The sequence below is a fragment of the Mirounga angustirostris genome, unplaced genomic scaffold, assembly GCF_029215605.1.
Source record: "Mirounga angustirostris isolate CCGP_5_RB_7025 unplaced genomic scaffold, mMirAng1.0.hap1 SCAF_3, whole genome shotgun sequence".
Taxonomy (NCBI): Eukaryota; Metazoa; Chordata; class Mammalia; order Carnivora; family Phocidae; genus Mirounga; species Mirounga angustirostris.
In genome coordinates this window covers 53,018,533-53,038,061 of record NW_026991711.1, presented here as the reverse complement: position 1 = coordinate 53,038,061, position 19,529 = coordinate 53,018,533, and the positions used below count along the sequence as shown (strand labels likewise).

General features: G+C 36.8%; 1 protein-coding gene and 1 pseudogene across 1 annotated transcript in view; one reads left to right on the top strand and one right to left on the bottom strand.

Annotated features, from left to right (window-relative positions):
• DNAJC15 (DnaJ heat shock protein family (Hsp40) member C15) overlaps window positions 1-19,529 on the bottom strand; it is an 82,166-nt gene that overhangs the window by 49,742 nt on the left and 12,895 nt on the right. Inside the window, exons 2-3 of the mRNA XM_064586061.1 lie at window positions 3,529-3,580; window positions 491-564 (exon numbers count right to left, since the gene is read on the bottom strand). Of these exons, the coding sequence (XP_064442131.1) occupies window positions 491-564; window positions 3,529-3,580 (126 nt within the window). The remainder of the gene's footprint in view (window positions 1-490; window positions 565-3,528; window positions 3,581-19,529) is intronic.
• Window positions 18,593-19,077, top strand: LOC123839759 (large ribosomal subunit protein uL23-like; annotated as a pseudogene).

Here is a 19,529-nt window from a genome sequence, read left to right as displayed (position 1 = left end):
AAAGACAAATTACCTCAAAGTTGGTGTGATACTACTAAAAAGAATATAGTAATTAGGGGGCGCCTGGGTGGCTCAGTCGTTAAGCGTCTGCCTTTGGATCAGGTCATAATCTTGGAGTCCCAGGATCGAGTCCCGCATAAGCTCCCTGCTCAGCGGGGAGCCTGCTTCTCCCTCTGACCTTCTCCCGTCTCATGCTCTCTCTTTCTCACTCTGTAATAAATAAATTAAAAATCTTAAAAAAAAAAAAAAAATATATATATATATATATATATAGTAATTAGATGTCAAAAGCAGGAATAAGGTTAGAAATAAAAATAATGTGGCCAAGAAACTAAAACAAATCAATAAATTAAACAAACCGTCCAAGGATATAATCAAGAAAGTAAACCATAAATGTTGGAAATCCAAGACATTTTCTGAATTACTATCAAATACGGCATATAAACAAAAGTCAAAATGAGCCTTCTTACTAAAGCCATCTTTAACTCACAGGAGTGGAAATCTTCTTTGCCGTTTCTGTGATTACTTGTTCTAGAGGCTTCCAGATTTGAAATGCATAGCGACCTAAATAATAACAGGAATAAAAGCAAATATATTTTCTATAATCAAATACAATACCCACAAGGTACTAACCACAATATTTACTGATAGCTTCTTGTATATATGTTATTTCAACAACCATTTCAAAATTTACCAGAAAGTCCTATTTTTTCAAATTTCTAGTTTATTAAATAGAGGAAGCATTTCATTTTAACATCATTAAAAGAGTTACTAAATTTATCAAGTTCTAATTCATGATTATAAAATTAGAAAATGTCAATGTTTATGTATCTTACATTTATACAATATGCTAGGTAACAAAAAAAATAATATCCTAGTACTCCTTCCACCACAAACCAGAGATAAAGTCCTCTCACGTATGTATATTCACATATCTGGTTATTTGTACTGTTTTTTCAGTGATAATCACTTTGAAATATATAGAAAACAAAAACTACTTATGATCTGTACAACACAGGAATAATTTTAATGGAGTTACCTCTAAAGTAAAAAAGCAGTTATGTAAGAAATATTCACCAAAGATATTTACTGTCAATTTCTCACTGAGGATGACTATTCTCCTAAAAACATATTTTATTTTGGTGCTTTCTTTTCTTAGGTATCCTACTAATTAAAACTCCTCTGTCTTCAATAGCAAAACAGGTTCCAAATTGTTTCGAGGGTATGGAACAAGAATAAAATATTACCTGGCCAATTTACCTTTTGTACCCTAATCAGCACATGTATCTACTAATAGTAGTGTCTTTCTTCCCAAAAAGTCTTGCTAGAAAACCCATTATGACACTCTGGACTTTATTCAATTTCCAGCCATAACCTTCTTCGCAAATGAAGATTTCCACTGGGGAAGTTCAATTACAAACATCTTTTAGAAAAAGTTACTATCTAAACATACTGTTATTCCTGTGCAAACAACATGTGAAAGTGAGAAATAGAATGCTAGAAATGGAAAATGGGAAGTAGTCAATCCAAGTAGAAGACAAAAAATTCTTGAGATCAAGGAGAACATTAAATAAAGGGAAATTAAATAAATTAAATAAGTGAAATTAAGTAAGTGAAAGCCTAATTCATCCAAATCTCTTATCCTAGAGATGTCACGTCCATCTGATTCTACAATGGTACAAAGTATAGCTTTTAAATTACCGCAAAATTCCTTTAAAAGCACATATAATCAGGCAGTCTCAATGAAAACAGCAAGCAAAGCCTTCAACAAGTGACCTCTGGAGGTTTACTTGAATCATAAACCAGAAGACCTAGTTCCAACAAGTGTAAGTATACTTTCTCCTAAATTCTATTATTCAGTTATATTTGGCTTTGGAAGAAATGTTCCTGCTATTTAATATTATAGTTAGTAATAAGAACTTGGCGGGGCGCCTGGGTGGCTCAGTCGTTAAGCGTCTGCCTTCAGCTCAGGTCATGATCCCAGGGTCCTGGGATCGAGCCCCACATCAAGCTCCCTGCTCAGCGGGAAGCCTTCTTCTCCCTCTCCCACTCCCCTAGCTTGTGTGTTCTCTCTCTCTCGCTGTCTGTCAAAAAATAAATAAAATCTTAAAAAAAAAAAAAAAAAAGAACTTGGCAACAGCATGGTATATACACAATACACATGCCAATTCTTCTCATTTTAGAAAGAACCTGGCAAAAAACTACAGCATCTTTCTTTAATTGCAAATAAAAATCTTACATTTGAATTTTAAAATAACTATGCCAATAATAGTTAATACTGTAACAGTTAACACTAAAATTGTTTCATGTTTATAGGCCAGTTTGTCAGAATTCCTTTTTGGACATGATAGTCTCCTCATGAAACCTCAGTATAGTTATAATGTCAAGATACAAGACCCTGATGGCACAAAGACCAAGAGAATCTGAACCACTGATCTTCTTGATTTTAAAGTATTTATTGTTAAGGTGCTTTAAAAGAGAGTTGTGTGAAATTAAGTACCATACTTATAAAACAAAACAAAAAATTTTATGTCTCATTTTTTTACTGGATTTTACTAACTCCATATAACCACAATGGAATGTAGCTTCACTTAAAAAGAAGATCCAAGAAACAAAATCAAACCCATGGAACTTGAGATACAAATGCTAAAACAAAAAATGTAAAGCTTTATCAACAAGGAGATGCTCCCAGATTAACATATGATTAGGAAATAGCCATGTAATTTAAAACTATAAATTAATGACTGGAAGAGAGAAATTTTGCTTTAAATTTTTATAACTATTCTTTGGTGATTTGGGCAGTAAAAGAAATTCTCCTGAGTTTATCAAAAAAATTACACCAATGTGTTAAAAATGAAGTAACTAATACATTACAGGGAACAACTATGCTCATCAGAAAAAGCGACAGCTCAGGAAATGTGTAATCTAATCCTGCAAGAAAAAAATCCAACATGGTGGAATAAAGGAACCCCATATCACTTACATTGCTTCATATTAAAGAATTTTTTTAAAGTATACTATATCGCTCAAACTAAAAAAATGCCAGGAAGGTCAACTATTATTGGGGCTAGTTTTCCTAGCTTCATACATTGTTTTTTTTGTTTTGTTTTGTTTTTTTAAGATTTTTATTTATTTATTTGACAGAGAGAGACACAACGAGAGAGGAAATACAAGCTGGGGGAATGGGAGAGGGAGAAGCAGGCTTCCTGCCGAGCAGGGAGCCTGATGTGGGGCTCGATCCCAGGACCCTGGGACCATGACCTGAGCTGAAGGCAGACACTTAATGACTGAGCTACCCAGGCACCCCAGTAGCTTCATACATTGTAAATTTTCTTCACTACACAGTTCATCTAGTTTTTGCTACATTGACAAATGTTCAGTGACTATAAATGGGAGGAAAAAATGAGAATGTATGTCTTAAAACCCAAACCTCAGAATACGGAGGGTCTCCTCATGAATCACTATAGAAACTATTTGAAAATATTTCTTCTGCAACATTTATTGATAAGTATCCTTTATTTATCTCACCTGCAAACGCAAGAGCTGCAACACCCAGTCCTACAGCTATCAAACTTCTTGCCTATGAAGGAAAAAATGATTATCACTTACACAGTCTTACACACTAGCTTTTTTAAAGTAAACCATTTTAAATAATGAAAATAATTACGTTAAATACATTTTCCTCAAGCTCTGCTGTGAAGAATAGAATTTTTTTCTTTCATCTGCAGTGTCTACGGGATTCTACCTATTGCGTACTATATCAGCTAATTTTCAGTAAACCAAAATTATCCTAGGTATCACTTAATTTCCATATATTTGAATTCATTCTACCCAAGAACTTGTATGTTACCTATTACTAAAATATCTTCTGTAGATTATTCTTTTTTTTTTTTTTTAAGATTTTATTTATTTATTTTGGGGGTGCGGGAACAGAGGGAGAGTGACAAGTAGACTCCACACTGAGTGCGGAACACAACATGGGACCCGATCCCACGACCCCAAGATCATGACCTGAGCGGAAACCAAGAGTAGGATGCTCAAATGACTGAGCCATCCAGGCGCCCCTGTAAATTATTCTTAATAGTGGCTTAAATATACTTATCTTCTACAAAGATAAAAAGCACATATTCCCTTTATATTTACAAAGCTCAATGGCATTTGCTATACTTAACATTTTGATAAAACATTAGATCTATGTTTAGTAAAGAAGTCAAACTGCCAAAAATTAGTAAAAATTATGAATAATTTAAAAGTTAATTTACTTCTACCTTTCTAGACTAATGTAAAAATTTTTAAGTAAGAGCCAAGAATTCAGAATCTAAAATTATGAGCTCATTCTGATAAAAATCTATTTTAAATTGGTTATGTACTACATATTATTCTATGCTTTTCTCCTTTACCATCTCAGAAAAATATTTAAGTCACAACAGAAAAGGTTTATGTAGCAGAGATCAATGGTTTCCCCCCAACATCCATTCTCCCTTTCTTCTCTAGGATCAAGAGTTCCTATTTTTAACCAGACATATTTCCAAGCCTCCCTTAGACTATGGCTATGTTAACTAAGTCTTGGCTTTTAAGATAATAAGCAGGGTGGTGGTATGTGCAACTTCTGAGAAGTCCTTTGGGGATGGAGGAAATGTCCTTCTCCTTTTCCATTCCCGCTTGCTGGAAATGTAGACATTCTACCTAGAGCAGCCATTTTGGATAAAGAAGGAAAAACAATGGGATGAAAGGAGACTGTGTCCTTGATGATTATGGAGCTGCCATAGAACCCCTGGACTGCCTTTATTTATATGAGATAAAAATAGAATTCTATCTTCATAAGCCACTGTAATTTCCAGGCACTTGCAACCAAGTCAAATTTTGATGGATACAGAAATTAAGGAGAGACATCACAGAAATGTTTTTGTCTGATTAGTGGTGAGAGAGGTAAATCCACTAGATCCAGGAAAGACCATTAAAAAAAAAAAATCTAGAATAATCTCAGTAGGAAACAGAATGGATTCATTTCACATTGGTGCAGAAGTAGTTAGATGGAGGCTGAGACTAGAGCGATGATAAAACCAAAAAGCCCTACAGACATCAGTCTACAAGTTCCATAAGAGAATACAAGTCTTAGGAAATCAAAGCCCCAAATCTTCAAGGGAAGACTCTATCATGAGAAACACCAGGAAACAAAGAGCACCCGTATGAGGTGCTTTAACTTTAATATCCAGTTAGCTTTCTCTTAGAAATCTAGAGCTCTTCATGGACAAGATGAAGTTTATCTATAGTTCTCAGTTCTAGTTCTAAGATAGACCTTTTCACCAGGCAGTAACACTAGTGCACTTTAGGAAAGAAGATTCTTTCCCTGGCAGAGGAGAGGAAGCCTAGAGCTAGCTATCCAGAGAGGCAAAATAGTTTCCCAAGTTCCTTTCAGGTTGTGTAGACAGGTTGTCCTGAACAGAAGGGAAGTGAGTACTGATTTAAAAGAAGATATTCTGTTGAGGTATATTTTTGCCATTTTCTAGAGCTTCCCTGAGACTATATAGTTTGAAATTTCCAGTCTTATCTTCCACTGGTTCACTTTAATGAACCTCAGTCCAAACAAACTACTCAACTGTTTCATGTGTGAATTTATTTCCCTTCCTTATAACCTTGTTTATTCTTTCATCTGACTAGAAATATTTGCCTTTGCCTACCCAGATAGTTGTTCTTAACTCTTCAGCCTAAATCTGCCACAGAATGGAAGAAGTCATTAGCAACACGTAACAGACAATGAGCACATATCCAGAGACACATATAGGATTCCCTCACATCAATAATAAGACGAGGGACAATTCAATAGAAAAATGGGCAATGAGGTGCCTGGGTGGTTCAGTCGTTAAGCGTCTGCCTTCAGCTCGGGTCATGATCCCAGGGTCCTGGGATCCAGCCCCGCATCGGGCTCCCTGCTCAGTGGGAAGCCTGCTTCTCCCTCTCCCACTCCCCCTGCTTGTGTTCCCTCTCTCTCTCTAATAAATAAATAAAATCTTTAAAAAAGAAGAAAGAAAGAAAAATGGGCAAAAGGTCACAGGCTTCATAGAAAAAAATCTAAATGGTTAATACACATAACAAGTACTCAACGAAAAGAGTAAGTAGGGGATACTAACAACAACAACAAAATGGTGCAGAAATATTAATACCAGCATATAAAGATCTCTAGCCTTTGCGGAACTTGTTCTGTCCATTGAGGCATCCCAAGCACCAAGCAATAGTATCTGTACTTCCTAGGGTTATTGTGAGGATAAAATATAATAATGTATATAAAGGACTTAATATAGTGGCTTGGCACATAGTTAACAGTCAGTAAATGTGAACTGCTTTTAATATTATCAATAAAAATAACTAGCTATTATTGAATATAAGTGGTATGACAGAAGTATGAACAGTGTTCTGTAAACCCTGAAATTTGTCTAAAGGAAGATTCATATAAGTAATTTTTGAGGTAGGCCCTAGAAAATGAATTGGTCTTCTCGAGATTAAATAATCCAAATTTTCACATTTCGAAAAATGCATATTTAAAAAATGTAAAGTCTTGAAAAATTGAGTTAGTCTATATAAAAGTTCACATTTTTATAGATTAATAATTATTGTGTCTTTTTACTACTTCAACTACTCAAAATACAAATAGCTGCCTCTATAATTCCAAAGAGATTTTAATTTAAGGTATTTATATCAGAAACATTAAAGCATTAGGCATTTGATCATTTTTCACTTTAATACATAAACCTAAACTATGTTTAACAATAAAAATTCAATTTAATTCAACAAATAAGTATTAAGCACTCTGCTGATTATTCTCCATTTGTCCCTCCAGATTCATTCTTCACCCTTAGGACTTGCTCTGTACTTCTGCCTTCCCTTATCTCTAACGACCACATTATCCAAGTCCTCACTTGCCCTTTAGTTTCTCGGTGGGTTTTGCCAAGGAGAGGAAGTGTCAAAAAGAACACCAAGCATAGGTTACCAATCACAGGTGAGGACTCCAGACACTTCTGCCTGTTGCATCTTCGTATCAAAGTTGCCAAGGAAAACACTGTAAAAGTCAAGCACTGGATAATGCTTTACTTACATTAGAGAAGATACAGATCAGTTCCAGTTGTATGCATCAGTCCCTTATGGCTAGTGGGTGCCCCCAGCAGCTAGCTGACTAAAGGAAATGGGCCTTCAAGCACCCACCCTTCTGGTGGTGCAATAGAAGGACCTCCCCCCTCTCTACCCCACACTGTCCCTGGAGTCTGAAATACTGATATATCTGAGGGCATATGTAAGAGCCATTGACTATGCTTAAGCAGAACAAAGAAACACTCAATAAGCACGAAACCAGGAAAGATAATGCCACAAAGGTGGTAAACCCAGCACAGGCTATGTGAGCTCCTCTTCTCTTGGTAGGGAAGTATTCTGAGCCCAAGGCCCACTTTTATGTGGCCAAGTGGGACTGAAATACTGTGCATAAGAAACAGTCCTTCCCAACAGGAAGCATCAGCAGAAAAGCAAAAGGTGGAAAGAGATAGAAGTAATGGTACAATTTACTCCCCGCTATGTTTCCTTTTTGGCCACAGCTCCTGTTAAAGGGCTCCTCTTCCATGCCTACAACTCTTACTGGGTTCTGGAACATAATTCCCATCCTCTTGCCCCTTTCCCTGGGTGGATAAATTTCCAACCACTGCCAGGCCCTGGGTGATTTATCCTTCATTTCTGGTTACCTTAAAGCATGCCCACCTCTGCCAATAATCCCTTCATTAAACTATCTTCAAAAAAAACACCACCCATTACTACCTGACCCTCACTAATACAAACATTACATACACCAGTCACTACCCTATGCACAGGGCAAAGACCTATATCAAATGAGTCCTATGTAGGACACTGAACATGGTGGGCCTCCAATGTTTACATTAATCTCCCAAAGACCTTTATTTTTATCCTTATTACAACATTTATTACACTAAGTTATAGTTAAATGTGTTGTGTCTCCTTTAGCTTTTCTAGATACCAAGTGTCTTTTAAAAATCTAATGAAATCAGGGCGCCTGGGTGGCTTAGTCGTTAAGCGTCTGCCTTCGGCTCGGGTCATGATCCCAGGGTCCTGGGATCGAGCCCCACGTCAGGTTCCCCACTCGGTGGGAAGCCTACTTCTCCCTCTCCCACTCCCCCCGCTTGTATTCCTGCTCTCGCTATCTCTCTCTGTCAAATAAATAAATAAAATCTTAAAAAAAAAAAAATCTAATGAAATCTATGGATCACCCCAGAAAACCATAAATATAAATACACAGCAAAATTTTTATATAGTTTGAAGGGATCCAAGGGTTTCTCTGAAGCCCTTCAGTTTATGAGTCCCAACATGAGAATCTCTGTAAAAAAATAAAGAAAGAAAGAAGCTCACTAAACTAAAAAAGGGTGTATCAGTTACCTTTGTGCTCCTAGAGCACATCAGAAACCTGCCATATGTATTTCATTTTTCATTCATTTAACAAGAAAAATATTAATAACATAACAAAATAATAATAATACGAGAAAAGTAATGTTGATTTAGAGTTAACCTCTATTTCTAAAGACTAACTTTACAAAAGATAAACACTAAAGGCCTTGCAACCTTTAAAAACAACAACAAAAGCAAACCCAAATTAGGTAGATCACTGGAGCAAATAAAAATATTCAATATATGACCAAAAACTGTGCAATCAAATCTTATTTATCCACAGTGAATGGACAAAGTATAGCACAGCTCATCAAAAACTCATTTTCCTTATTGGAATTAAAATTCCTTACTGGAAGGAGTTCTATCTTATTTACCTCTTCAGTGGTATTTGCAATTAATTTGATATTAAAATAATTTATACTTTTTAAGCATAGACAATTGATAACAAACAAAAATATATTATTTGGGAGCTGAACCCAACTTGAGATTTTCAAAAAATACCATGTATCTTACACAATCAGATTTTGTCCCATGAAATAAGAACAAAGGTCTTTCTCATAAAGTTTTCAATGGAAATACTAAAACTATTAGATATAAGCAATTAAGTTTTAAAACTTTAACCTTAACTGGTCCAGAATAAGAATATGATCAATTTCCCAGAAAAACATATTTATCTACTACCTAACAGTTTTCTATTCACTAAAAATTCATTGGTATTTTTCTTTCAGACACAAATTGAAAGAGGTCTAAAACAACAATAAATTCCCCCAGCCCTCCACATATGTGAATGACCCCAACAGGGAAAAGAAACTATCTAATTGCAAATATAGAAAACAGGAAGTACAGGAGAGCGAATCTGAAATCTCAGCAAGTCATTCACACAAAACTCTTAACCATACCTTTATTTGGCTTTAATTTTTAAAAGTAAAATAACTTCTAAAACATACTGGGGCTTTTAAATTGTCCATGGTTCATTTAGCATAACTGTGTAAATATCAGAGAACTCCATCAACATCTTCTCTCATTTACCACTGTTGAAAAAAATTTCACATATGCTTTATTACTATGCTATTTCACATTTACTTAAACTTCAGTATTATATCCTCAGGCTAACCAGATCTAATTTATTTCTTTTATATATGCAACATCGTATCTAATCCAGTGTCAAGCACATGGTATACTTCAATTTTTATTTTGAATGTTTTTTAAATAACGATTCTTTAAAACTAAATTGCCAGTAACAGAACAACAAAAATGACACTGAAAACACAATTTAAAAGCAAAATGGTGAATCAGGCATAGTGTTAGTACCACAAGGAAAGTCATTTTCTTTTTTTTTTTTTTAAGATTTTATTTATTTGTGAGAGAGAGAGAATGAGAGACAGAGAGCATGAGAGGGAGGAGGGTCAGAGGGAGAAGCAGACTCCCTGCTAAGCAGGGAGCCTGATGTGGGACTCGATCCCAGGACTCCAGGATCATGACCTGAGCTGAAGGCAGTCGCTTAACCAACTGAGCCACCCAGGCGCCCCGGAAAGTCATTTTCTAACAATGAGGCAATAACCAGGTTAAATGTCTAAAATTGCTCATGCGACTGGATTAGCACCATGGTACATCTGTGATTTTAGAGAAACTAGAGAAATGTTATTTCTTTGACTTAGGAAAACTACAATATGTGCTGAAAATAAAAGTAATCAGGCAGTGGTATTTAAAAAGAAAGATGTGTATATACCTGTACTCTGGCCTAGCTAAAATTACCATAGGTGTCATACACACAGAGGAAAGAGAAGATGGTAAATGCGGATGCCATACAAGGGTTTTTGTTATTGTTGTTCTTAAAAATATCCACAAAGCTGCCTTCGGCGAGTTTTAGTTTTGAAACATTTTCTTTGAAGACTCAGATGTATATGGGTTTGGAAAGTAGCTAACATTATCTAGGCCTGCAGAAGATCTAAATAAATTCTTAGATACATTTTTCTTCTCTGTACAACATTAGGCTAGCACATACTTAAACGAGCTGATCTTTCTATAAAAATGTACACATATAAGAATGACAAATACCATATGATTTTACTCATGTGAGGAATTTAAGAAACAAAACAAATGAATATGGGGGAAAAAAAGAAACAGACTCTTAACTACAGAGAACAAACTGATGGTTACCGGAGGGGTGGGGGTGGGGGGATGGGTGAAATAGGTGATGGGGATTCAGGAGGGCACTTGTGATGAGCACCTGGTGTTGTATGTTAAGTGATGAATCACTACATTCTACACCTCAATGTAATATTACACTATATGTTAACTGGAATTAATTGATTATAATAAAAACTTGGGAAAAAATGTGCATATAGAGAGAGAGAGAGAGAGAGAGAGAGAGCGCTAAGAACTAAATCAGTTACACATCAGTTAGAAATTCTACCAACTAATTCTTTAAAAACTAGTCCAGACTGGTGTTTGGGAACAGTGGTCTATATAAGGAAAACAGAAAACATTCTATTTGCCCTAAATTTGGAAATTCAGTTTTTAACAATTTCATTATGGTCACCATGAAAAACAAAGACAATATGTATACACATAACAAATTTATGTGATATTGGCCAATGGTATTTAATTCTTAAAAATTCATGACAATTTTAACTGGGTGATAGACACTGGGGAGGGTATGTGCTCTGGTAAGCGCTGTGAATTGTGCAAGACTGTTGAATCTCAGATCTGTACCTCTGAAACAAATAATGCAATATATGTTAAGAAAAAAAGAAGAAGAAGAAGGTAGCGGGAGGGGAAGAATGAAGGGGGGAAATCGGAGGGGGAGACGAACCATGAGAGACAATGGACTCTGAAAAACAAACTGAGGGCTCTAGAGGGGAGGGGGGTGGGAGGATGGGTTAGCCTGGTGGTGGGTATTGAGGAAGGCACATTCTGCATGGAGCACTGGGTGTTATGCACAAACAATGAATCATGGAACACTTCATCTAAAACTAATGATGTAATGTATGGGGATTAACATAAGAATAAAAAAAAATGGAAAAAAAATTCATGACAATTTTAGATTTTATCTGTGAAAAATGCCAAAAAAATATAGTTTTCACTGTATTACCTTTGACCATACACAAAGCATGAATATTTTAGATATTAAAATACCCATGCATATGCATAACAGCACTGCAGAAACCAATGAATGATAAAATCTCAATGAAATTGATTGGCTTCAAAATGGTTGGAGAGTTACCACAGAGATTCCTTTTCTTACACTGCTAAGTCTGGCTGAAGAAAAGTCTTATGTCCACACTAAATGGCATCAGAAGAAGATTATGGCTTCTGATGTCTGCTGGCCTTCAAATCTGCTCAAAGCATCCTCCTCCTCATCCTTAATTCATACCATTCCCCACTCCTCTTTGCCTTTAGTATTCTAAATTTGTACTTTTTTTTTTTTTTATAAAACTTCATGTTTTTCATCCATGTGGCAAGCATGAACTCCCTCAATCTTCCACCCTGAGTATCCAAATCAACATTTACCAGTTCTGTTACCCTAAGCTGATTTGTCTGGGCCCATTTCTTCATCTATAAAATGGAAATGTGAACACCTATGTTATAGGACGCTCAAAATGATTTATCAGACAAGGTTATGAAAAATGACCAGCACACTGTGTAAACATGGCAGATCTCTGCGAGTCCTTCTTTACTCCCACGTCTTTACTCTTACTCCTTTCTATTCCTCTCTGCTCAGTCCTCCTGGAAAATTCCTACTTATTCTTCAACAAATAGCTTCAAGGTCATCTCCCAGTGAAGCTTTCCCCATCCATCTCCTCACCCAAGCAAACTTCTTTAGTGCCCCCACAGTATTTAACAGATCTATTATAATACATGGTACATAATTTAATAATGGTTTTACCTATTTCAAACTTCTAAAATGTGAGTTTTCTGGAAGTAGGGACTGTTTATCTCTTTGGATTTCCAAAATCTAACAAAGTACCCAGTACATAGTAGCTTTTCAAAAATTTGTATGAGATGAAAATGACCTTAAGAAGCTTCCCCACTATCCAGATAGCTTTTAGAGTTTGTATGACTTATGTATTGTACTGTGTGTTGCTAGTGAATGAAATTATATTTGAAATGGGAAAATGTAACGGACAGTGGTCATCAAATTTAACTAAGACACTAACACATAATCATGTCTCTAAACATCCTAGACCAGGCAAATATATCCAAGAATCTCACAGATGACCAAGAAAATGAAATAAAGAGCCGTGTGTCAGGTAAACTTCATCACAAAAATGAAGATAATCCACAAGTCCATGTAAGAAAACATGAAGAAAAGATTGAATTGTTATAAGAAGAAAAATAAAGAAACTTCCAATAAAAGAGTTAGGTATTTTTCAAGTAGCTATTTGGAGGCTCTCTCATCTTTGACTGGTTGACTGATTTCAATAAATACTCAGTGAGCGCCTACTATATTATATGCCAGTCACAATTCTAAGTTCTGATGATTTATCAGACAAAATCCTTATCCTTCTGAAGCTACATTTTAGCACAAGAAACAGACATTAAACAATATAAATCAGGAAAATATACAATAGAAAATGTTATGTGCTGTGGAGAATATTAAGCAGGTAAAGAAGTGGGTGTGTATTTGTATACCAAGAGCGTCAAATTTAGATAGAGTAAGCAGGGAAAGCTTCACTGAAAAGGTGACTTTTGGGGGAAAAAAAAACTGAAGAAAGTGGAGAAGCCATGCCAATGTCTAAGGAAATGTGGCAGGCAAATTAAGTATGAAGGCCCCGAGGCAGGGGTATGCCTAGTGTGTTTAAGGAATACCCAGAATGCCAGTGTGCACAGAGCAGAAAGTGAGAGAGTGGGAAAGGAATATGGAATGAGGTCAGAAGGTAACATGGGAACAGATCATGTCAAGCCTTAGGGGTCAACATAAGGACTTAAACTTTGATATGAGACATGATTGTTTTGAGAAGAAGCCTAACATTATCTTATTTAGAATTCTAAAATGATCACTAGATGTCATGTTAAGAACAGACATGTCGGGACGCCTGGGTGGCCCAGTCAGTTAAGCGTCTGCCTTCAGCTCAGGTCATGATCCCAGGGTCCTGGGATCGAGTCCTGCATTGGGCTCCCTGCTCGGTGGGGAGTCTGCCTCTCCCTCTGCCTCTGCCCTGCCCCCTGCTTGTGCTCTCTGTCAAATAAATAAATAAAATTTAAAAAAATAATAGACATGTCAAAGCCAGAGGCATGGAGATGACTTAGGAGTCTATTAAAACAATCCAAGAAATAATAGTAGCTTGGACCAAAGGGATTGGTGATGAAGATGGGGAAAAGTAGTCTGCTTCTGGATACATTCTGAAGATAAAAACATTAAGATTTGTTGAGAGATTGGAAGTGAAGTATGAGAGAAAGAAGAAACAGAGTCCACTGACAGATGAATGGATAAAGAAAATGTTATGTATATATACACTGGAATACTATTCACCCATAAAAATGAAGCAAATTCTGGCATTTGTGACAACATGGATGAACCTGGAGCACGTTATGCAAAGTGAAATAAGCCAGACACAGCAAGACAAATACTATATAGGATCTCACATTTATGTGGAATCTAAAAAAGCTGAACTCATTGAAGCAGAGAGTAGAAAGGTGGTTGCCAGGGCTGGGGGTAGGAGAAATGGGGTGATGTTGGTCAAACATGTAGTATAAGATGAATAAGTTTTACACTTGAATTTGCTAAAAGTATGTCTTAAGTGTTCTCAACACACACACACACACACACACACACACACACGAGGTGATGGATGTGTTAATTAGCTTGATTGTGGTAATCATTTCACAATGTATATGTATATCAAGTTACATTGTATACCTTCAATATATACAATTTTTATTTGTCAATAACTCAGTAAAGCTGGGGTATAAAAAGGGATGTCAAGGTTATTGCCTTACACAGCTGGAAGAATGGTGTTGCCTAAGAGAAAAATCTGTGAGAGGACTGGGGTCAGAAGAAAGGGAGGTCATCAGCTCTCTTCTGGACTTGTTTTTCTAAAAACATGCCATCATGAAAATGATAAATAAAGCCCAAGCAAAGAAGTACGTGAATTTGTAACACCTGGGGAGAAAAAAGGTCTCATCTAAGAATGGAAAAGAAGGGGTGCCTGGGTGGCTCAGTTGGTTAAGCGACTGCCTTTGGCTCAGGTCATGATCCTGGAGTCCTGGGATCGAGTCCCGCATCGGGCTCCCTGCTCAGCAGGGGGTCTGCTTCTCTCTCTGCCCTCTTCCCTCTCATGCTCTCTGTCTCTCATTCTCTCTCTCTCAAATAAATAAAATCTTAAAAAAAAAAAAAAGAATGGAAAAGAAGAATGGGCAGGTTGTCTCAAAAAACCTTCTTTCTTTGTTATCTTGCAGTGACTCAATTCTCAAGGGTTAATCACAAGCAAATCACTTTCTGCTGAACTCAGTGTTTTATGCTGCCTTATTTTTTGGTTCAATTTCTACAAAGAAAGCTCTTTGAATTTAAACAACGTAAGTGGAAAAGAAAAAAGAAGAAATAAGAAAGACTGTTGGCAAATCAGCAGAATTTGGGAAAGAAAGGTAATGCACATTCAGATCAAAAGAAAGAGGGGAAGAGAATTTATATTTAAGAAAAAGTGTCAGACATGATAAAATGACATCAGGAAGACAATTTTTACAATTATCCTTCCCTAAAATCTTCAAGCTGGCAGGAATTTCACAGATTTTCATACCTAAATTGGACTAATCCGCATTAATCTACCTGGCCTTTACCATCCATTGCCAAAAACAAATACATTTGAAACTCTCTCAAAACACTAATTCCCCTGAAAACCTTAAATTAAGTAAAAAGGAAAGGCAAAGCTAACTACATCTGTATTTGCTCCACTTTAAAGTCACTTGATTTATTCTTAACTGCAGGCAAGCATTAATTTCTACAGCAAGACTAGATAGTAAATAAAAGGGCAAAACAAAAACAAAGCAAAAGAATAAAACCAAAAGCCAAACATAATAAAAAACGAAACTCTTAGGCTTAGCCCAATTGAATATTTCTCTAACTTCTAATAAATAATTAACAAAATCCCCCAAACTTAAATCCTTGCTATATAGTTATTTCTTTTTTTCTTTTTTTAAATTTAGTCATTTGAGAGAGAGAGGGCACAAGCCGGGGGGGCAGGGGGGCAAGGTCAGGGAGAGAGGGAGAAGCAGACTCCCCACCAAGTGGGGAGCCCGATGCAGGGCTCAATCCTAGGACCCTGGGACCATGACCAGAGCTGAAGGCAGATGCTTAACAGACTGAGTCACCCAGGCGCCCCTACATAATGATTTCTTAAAAATTTCTTTTAAGTACTGTTTTGCATTTCTTCAGTGACCCACTGATGTAAACCTTGTCTCCATTTTCTCCTAATAAAATAAGCAGCTTTCTTTGTTCACATTAAATGTGGCTGGTCAAAGTCCTACCTCCATATCAACTTAGCCCTGGATGCTCCTGGGTTCATCATAGCTTTGCCAAACCAGGCCGTACATTTGGGTCCAAGTCCTTAAACCCAAAGATACTGTGATGGTTCATTTTCTATGTCCATTTGGTTAGGTCAGTGAAACACTGATCGAGGTGTTGTTGTGTGGATTATTTTGTACATGTGGTTAGTGTCTACTATCAGTTGCTTTTAAAGGAGTTTATCTTTGATAATATCGTGGGCCTCATATAATCAGTTGAAAGGCCCTACAAACAAAATTGAGGTTTCCCTGAGGAAGCAGAAATTCAACCTCAAGAATAAGCTACTGTCTAAAAGTTTCCAGCCTTCAGGTTTGCCCTACAATTTTATTTTTAAGATTTTATTTATTTGAGAGAGAAAGAGAGAGAGGATAAGCATGGAAGGGAGGGCAGAGGGAGAGGGAGAAGCAGACTTCCTGGTGAGCAGGGAGCTGGATGGGATGTGGGGCTCAATCCCAGAACCCTGGGATCATGACCTGAGCCAAAGGCAGGTGCTTAACCGACTGAGCCACCCAGGTACCGCTGCCCTACAAATTTTAGACTTGCCAGTCTACATAATTATGTAAGCCAAATCAGCAAAATAAATGCATAAATAATACATACTACTTGGTTCTGGTTTTCTGAAAAACCCTGACTGATATAGACTTCTGCTGTGTTTCAGTACCAGAAAATAAAGCCTTTAGTCATATCCCCTTGATTCACTCATTACTCACTAATTAATTCAACATTTAAACGTTTAATCCGGGTGCCTACTACAGACCAGGCACTGCACTAGGGGTAAAGAAATAGATCAGTAAGATGACCTCACAAAGGTTATAAATGGATTCAAAATCTTAGAACAAAACATGTATGTCTTCAAATTTTGCTAGCTTGCTTTAATTATTTTAGATTATCTATAACTGTATCTAATTCCTTTGAGAACTTAGTAGATTTTCAGCTAGAAATACTTCTTGGAATAATAAAAGTATGCTAATACTATTTGTCAATGATTCTCAAAAGTTGACACATAGGACATTTCCATTCTTAGGCTTCAGATTTTAAACCAGATAAAACATACTCTAGGTTATTTGCAAAGGCACATAGTTGTAAATGCCATCCTTTTCTCATCTTGCTATATTAATATGCAAGAACATTGAAGTTAAGATCCACTGCTTTATACAATTATACTGAGATAACAGTGTGCAGAGAATAACCTAGTGCACAGACTTTGCTAGTGTTAAGATGGTTCACCAGTCAATTCTGGAACAAGGATGCACTAACTAAAAACTCTAAGTATATAAAATTATAATAACATAGTAATTGGAATTATTTAAAAATTTGTAAAAACTTTCACTTTCGCTTGAGAGGGGAAGACTTCATTTTTATATCTTTATTACAATTTAGTCAATGTGGTAGGGAGCAGTGGAATTGAGAGGCTGAAAGATGACTTCAGCAGATATTTGACCAGGGGCCGTCAATAAGACACCTGTACCTACTCTTACACATTTTCCCGGGGAGCTGGTCCCAACCCTATATCTGGACCATGGCATTTTCTCTCAAAATAAACTCTCCCTCCTCTGAAGCTTCTGGCTGTGAGGAAGGGAGCAGAGGTACCTGAGTCATATCCCCACAACCCTCACTGACTCTATTAGTCCCTGCCCTTCTGTTTCCACCACCCTTCATGAAAAGACATGATCAATCCCTACCCCCAACACAGAAGGGTGTTTGATACATGGCTTTTCAGCTACTAAACAGCAAAGAAGAAAAATGGAACTACTCTAGACAGGCAGCAAGATCAAGTAAACTCCCAAATATGAAAGAAATCAACGCCATTGGAATCTCTCCTATTCCAGTATCACCACCTCTCCACCTCCCAGTTTATTTCACTGCTGTGATCCCAGACTACAGCTTCAAAATTTGTCTCCCCTACTCAACTGTGAGCCTCTAGAGAGCAAGAAGTAGGCTTTATTCATCTTTGTAGTCCCAAAATATAGTATGGGCTAAATAAAAGTTAGTGGTTAATTGACAGGATAGATGCATATGGGGATAGATGGTTAGACAGACAGATGGCCAGCTGGCTAAGTACTCTGCTTCTGGGCAATAGATGGCTTCTGAGAAAAGTCCAGATAAAGCTGAAGGACAGAGTCAAGGTTAGGTCAAGGAGCAAAATGGGACGGTACTGGGACAAAATAAAGGTTAGAAGATGGGAAACCTGAATTCTGATTAAGGTTTTGCCCTTAATTCACTGTGACCTTAGGTCACCACAAGTGAATAGGAGGACAGGGATCATCTATAGACTATGTTAAATATAGATTAGACTAGTTACCTGTGGAATATTTTAAACAGATTCAACCAGACAACTTATATAAAGTCAACTTCCATCTATTTAACAATATGGAATCATCTCAAGATCAAGCAACCAGACCAGAAACAGGCAAGACCTTCAAAGCAAATTTCTAATCAGAAAATTAACTCAGAATGATACTGAAAAACAACTATCGCATTTGGAAAATATTTGTTAGGAAGTAAGAACTAGTGTGGGCTCTGCATTTTGCTTTGTGTTTTCCAATGCTAAATATGTCAAATCTATAAATGTAACTTCTGAGACTTGTTCTTTGGTCTGAAGCTTCAGATACACCTGCTCTCAAAAGCTGGCTCTTTTAGGGAAATCCCTTTTACGAAGATGGCGCCGAAGGCTAAGAAGGAAGCCCCTGCCCCTCCCAAAGCCGAAGCCAAAGCAAAGGCTTTGAAGGCCAAGAAAGCGGTGCTGAAAGCACATCACCTACATTCCCACAACCCAAGACACTGCGTCTGCAGAGGCAGCCCAAATATCCTCTAAAGAGCGGCCCCAGGAGAAACAAGCTTGATCACTAGGCCATCATCAAGTTCCCCCTGACTACTGAGTCAGCCATGAAGAAAACAGAAGACAACAACACACTTGTGTTCATTGTGGATGTCAAGGCCAATAAGCACCAGATCAAACAGGCTGTGAAGAAGCTCTACGACACTGACGTGGCCAAGGTCAACACCTTGATCAGGCCTGATGGAGAGAAGAAGGCATATGTTCGACTGGCTCCTGACTATGATGCTTTGGATGTTGCCAACAAAATTGGAATCATCTAAACTGAGTCCAGCTGGCTAAATCTAAATATAAATTTTTTCACCCAAAAAAAAAAAATCTGGCTCTTTTAGGCACTTCAAGGTTCATTTAGGTCTAAGAGTTAGTTTCTTTAACTTTCATCACTGCCCTAAATTTCTCTCTTTCAAGTTTAAAGAGTATCCTTAGTTCTGTTTCTAAAATTTGGAAGAAAGGGACTTTTTTACCCAATGGATATCCTTTACCATTTTATTATTATACTTTTATTAAATTATTTCTTTGTCCAGTGACTTCCTGAATTAAGAATTCTAAACTATCCCTGAATTAAGTTCTAAACTTTTAGCCTTTCTTCAAATGAGCTTTCCCCTCCCTGCACCTCCACACTTCATACCTACTTCTCCCCTCAATATATTTATTTGTTGTCTCTTTCTGGAAAATTTCTATTGACTGTTTTAAAAGATGTAAGCAGAAATACACACATTATTCTAGATACAGAGACACTATCCTTTT